The sequence below is a fragment of the Pyrus communis genome, chromosome 13, assembly GCF_963583255.1.
Source record: "Pyrus communis chromosome 13, drPyrComm1.1, whole genome shotgun sequence".
Lineage (NCBI taxonomy): Eukaryota > Viridiplantae > Streptophyta > Magnoliopsida > Rosales > Rosaceae > Pyrus > Pyrus communis.
The window spans coordinates 4,475,946-4,479,421 of NC_084815.1; the positions used below are offsets into that span (position 1 = coordinate 4,475,946).

A 3,476-nucleotide genomic window follows, 5' to 3' on the forward strand; every position below is an offset into this window, starting at 1 on the left:
TTCACCAGTCACCTCACCATCCTGATGCACCTTGACGTTCATACTCCTCCACTGCTCATCCACCAGTCGCCCTTCCTCCTCTATACCAACTGGAGCATTCAAGTCCATTTGTAAACCCCTATGACTCCCTTCCTATCCCCAACCCATCTCACCTCAGGTTCAACAAAAATCAGTCAACTCAACATTCTCAACTCCCGGTGCAATGACCCCTCCACGTCCAATAAGACCTGCATCGAAAGCTTTTTCCCGTGCCCTCTTGGCCTCCTCTTCCACAGTTCGACGTTGAGCCATGTATGTCATCCTACTTTCACTATCCTCCCTAATCTTCCTACCAAATTTGCTTTGTTTTAAAGGTGATGATGTCGTATCCTCCACCTCCATCCCGCATTCCCATATCCCCCTGCATCCCCTCAAGGTTCCCTCTGCCATTTCTTCATGACTCCATTGATCTCCCATTTTCCTCTCCTGTACTTAAACTTTTGGATCTTTGTGACGGTGATCTATTCACATTGCCTTGCAAATCCTTTTGAGCCTCCAATCCTTCATCAGGAATGAACACCCTTGTCTCCGTGGTTCGTCTCCCACCCTCATTCCGTGCATGTCATGCATTCCATGTACCTTGCACACCCTACTCACGTGTCCAAGCTTCCCAAAATAGAAGTAATAATTAGGCAAATCTTCATATTTAAATTGAACCCATACTTGTCCTTCATCCGGGAACGTAGCCATCATCCACCGCATCAATGGTTCCCGTAGATTTAAACGAATACGTACCCTAAAAAACCTGCCAATACATTCTCGACTAGCCGATTTGTCCACCGTAAGTACCGTACCAATCTTCCCCCTATCACCATAGCAACCGCATCCGTCATACTCAATGGTGGCACCTTGTGAATATGAATCCACTTGTCTCCCAATGGCAACTCCTTCCACCGTGCCTCTCGCCTAGTCGTGCAATCACCCACCATTGCAAAGTCATATCGGAATGTCCAAGGAAATTCCGAATCTAGAACCAACTGCATATCCCGCTTAGCCACAAACCTAATTAAAAACCTCTGATCACCAATGTCCCGAATAGATACCCCTTCCTTCCCCCGCCACAATGATGTGAACCGATCGATAAATGCCTCCCCATGCATCACCCTCTCGATTAGTATCTCCGCCAGTAATATATGATGGAACCCAATCAATGCTTCTTCCACATCCTTCCTCTCAGTCACAATTCCATCTTTCTCCTTATCTGTAAGTTGAAGCATATCCCCCAAGTTCTGCCCTAACTCCTCCATGATTCCTGCCGCATCCGGTTCGTCCATAGGGCCCAGCCGCCCCCCGTACGCCACCGTAGTACTGCCTTCACGCTTGCGATCACCACAACAACCTCTGGCACAGTTCCGTGCAAATTCCCACCGTCACTCCTCTAGGGTCTCGTGTGCTGATCGCCAGAAACCGACTCTCCGACTTTCTCGGACTACCCTCGAGGACATAATTTTTTTTATAATTCTAAATTATATGGTTGTCAATTGTCACTTTTTTAATTTACGTTTAAATTTTCATTTTTCTTTTCATCCGGTTAATTTTCTTAGAATCCGAGCACAACCCAAATTTTTACAACTTGTGGGATTAAATGGGTTGTGATTATTTTCTCATATTGGGTTGATTTTGTTACAGTGGCTGTGTCTGAACCGGCCGGTTCATCAGATGGACCGGGAATACGGTTGTGAACCGGATGCCTGGAGTGGTGGCCTCGGCTGAGGAGGCAGATGATACAGCGGCGCCGCTATCATCTCCGAACAGCACGGTTTCATCGTTTCAGATGGATTTTGGAATGAGAAGTGGAGGAAGATCGAGTAAAAGAGATTTGGAGGTTGATGCCGACAGAGCGAGTGATGACGAGGAGAACGGGTCGACTCGGAAGAAACTCAGGCGCTCTAAAGATCAATCGGCTTTTCTTGAGGAGAGCTTCAAAGAGCACAGCACTCTGAATCCTGTAAGTCAAGGGAACAAAGAATACTTAAGTTTTTTGTTTAGAACTTCAGAGAGTAAACAATTCTCCTGTTTTAATTTTGACTAATTGTTTGTTGGTCTATTTTTTAATATTTGCAGAAGCAAAAACTTGTCCTGGCTAAACAGTTGAATCTTCGTCCTCGCCAAGTGGAAGTGTGGTTTCAGAATCGAAGAGCAAGGTATACTACTGTTTTATTTCTGTTTCTCTTTAATATAATTTTTTTCATTTCATACAATCACTTGTGATCACACCATGAAATTAGTGTAAACCGAAATTTAGATATTATTTCATAAATCACTATTTGGCACATCTCTCGTTCTGCAAATCCTTCTCTCTTTTCTTACTTCTAAATGAAATAAATCAAATAAAAATACAGACACTGAATATTTTGGTTTTTTCTTTGAAAAAAATTTAACGAACCATTGACATTTTGTTCCCATGCTTTTAAGTAGTTGGCCTTCTCTAAATTACTAATTTTTGTTTGGAAAAATGATGAAATAATTATACAGGACCAAGCTGAACCAGACAGAAGTAGATTGCGAGTACTTAAAGAGATGCTGTGAAACACTGACAGAAGAGAATAGGAGGTTACGAAAAGAACTGCAAGAATTAAAAACTTTGAAGACCTCTCAGCCTTTCTACATGCAGCTGCCTGCCACCACACTCACCATGTGCCCCTCATGTGGGCGCGTGGTCACAACTGCCTCAGCCAACACCTCCACCACCACCACCAACAACAACCACATAAAGACCTGATTTGGTATTGAGGTGATTCTGATAAAAGTTGGTATAAAAAAAGCTGAGAGCTATTTTTGTATTTGGTAAACATTCAGCTTCAGTTTTTTTCACAATTTTGGATGAAAAAAAAGCCAAAAACAAGAAGCTGTAAAACCCAGTTTTGAAAAATCGATTTTTTTTTCAATCTGTTTTACATAAAAATTTACCAAACACTATAATACTGTTTTTTTTTTCTTTTTCAAAAGGAGTTTTACAAAAAAGTTTACCAAACACTCTGTTGATTTATTTTACAGCCGCTTATTCTCACATCACAGCAGAATCAACTTTTTTTCAAAACACAGCAATACCAAACTAACCCAAAAGCTGCTCAGAAGAAGCAGCCAAGGTTAAATCCATTTGCTGCTCAGGCCCACATGCAGCAGCATGAGATGTCAACATAGAATCTGATATCCTGCACTCTCCATTCCATTTGTATATATTTTGGCTTGGAGTTGGGTTTTATTTTGTCTTTTGTTCTCTTAATTATTTTGTTTATTTTTAGGTTTGGTTTTCCCAATCTTTGTCTCTATGGTTTCTCCTTATAAGTTTTAGAAACCATAGACGGAAAGGATGATATGATATATTTTTGTTATTGATGAGGAAATTAGACACGATTTTGCTAGAAATCCCCTTTAAAATGGTTGTTGTTGGGTTTTATGTGTTTTGAGAGGGGATTCAAACATAGTTACTTATA

At 41.4% G+C, this 3,476-nt stretch overlaps 1 protein-coding gene across 1 annotated transcript; it reads left to right on the forward strand.

Moving 5' to 3' along the window:
* The first annotated feature begins 1,673 nt into the window (after positions 1-1,673).
* Positions 1,674-2,761, forward strand: LOC137712110 (homeobox-leucine zipper protein HAT14-like). The gene is made up of 3 exons (XM_068451253.1): positions 1,674-1,987; positions 2,104-2,183; positions 2,515-2,761. Exons 1-3 carry the CDS (start codon positions 1,727-1,729, stop codon positions 2,759-2,761), a joined length of 588 nt encoding a protein of 195 aa, XP_068307354.1. The 5' UTR covers positions 1,674-1,726.
* Positions 2,762-3,476: the final 715 nt, after the last annotated feature.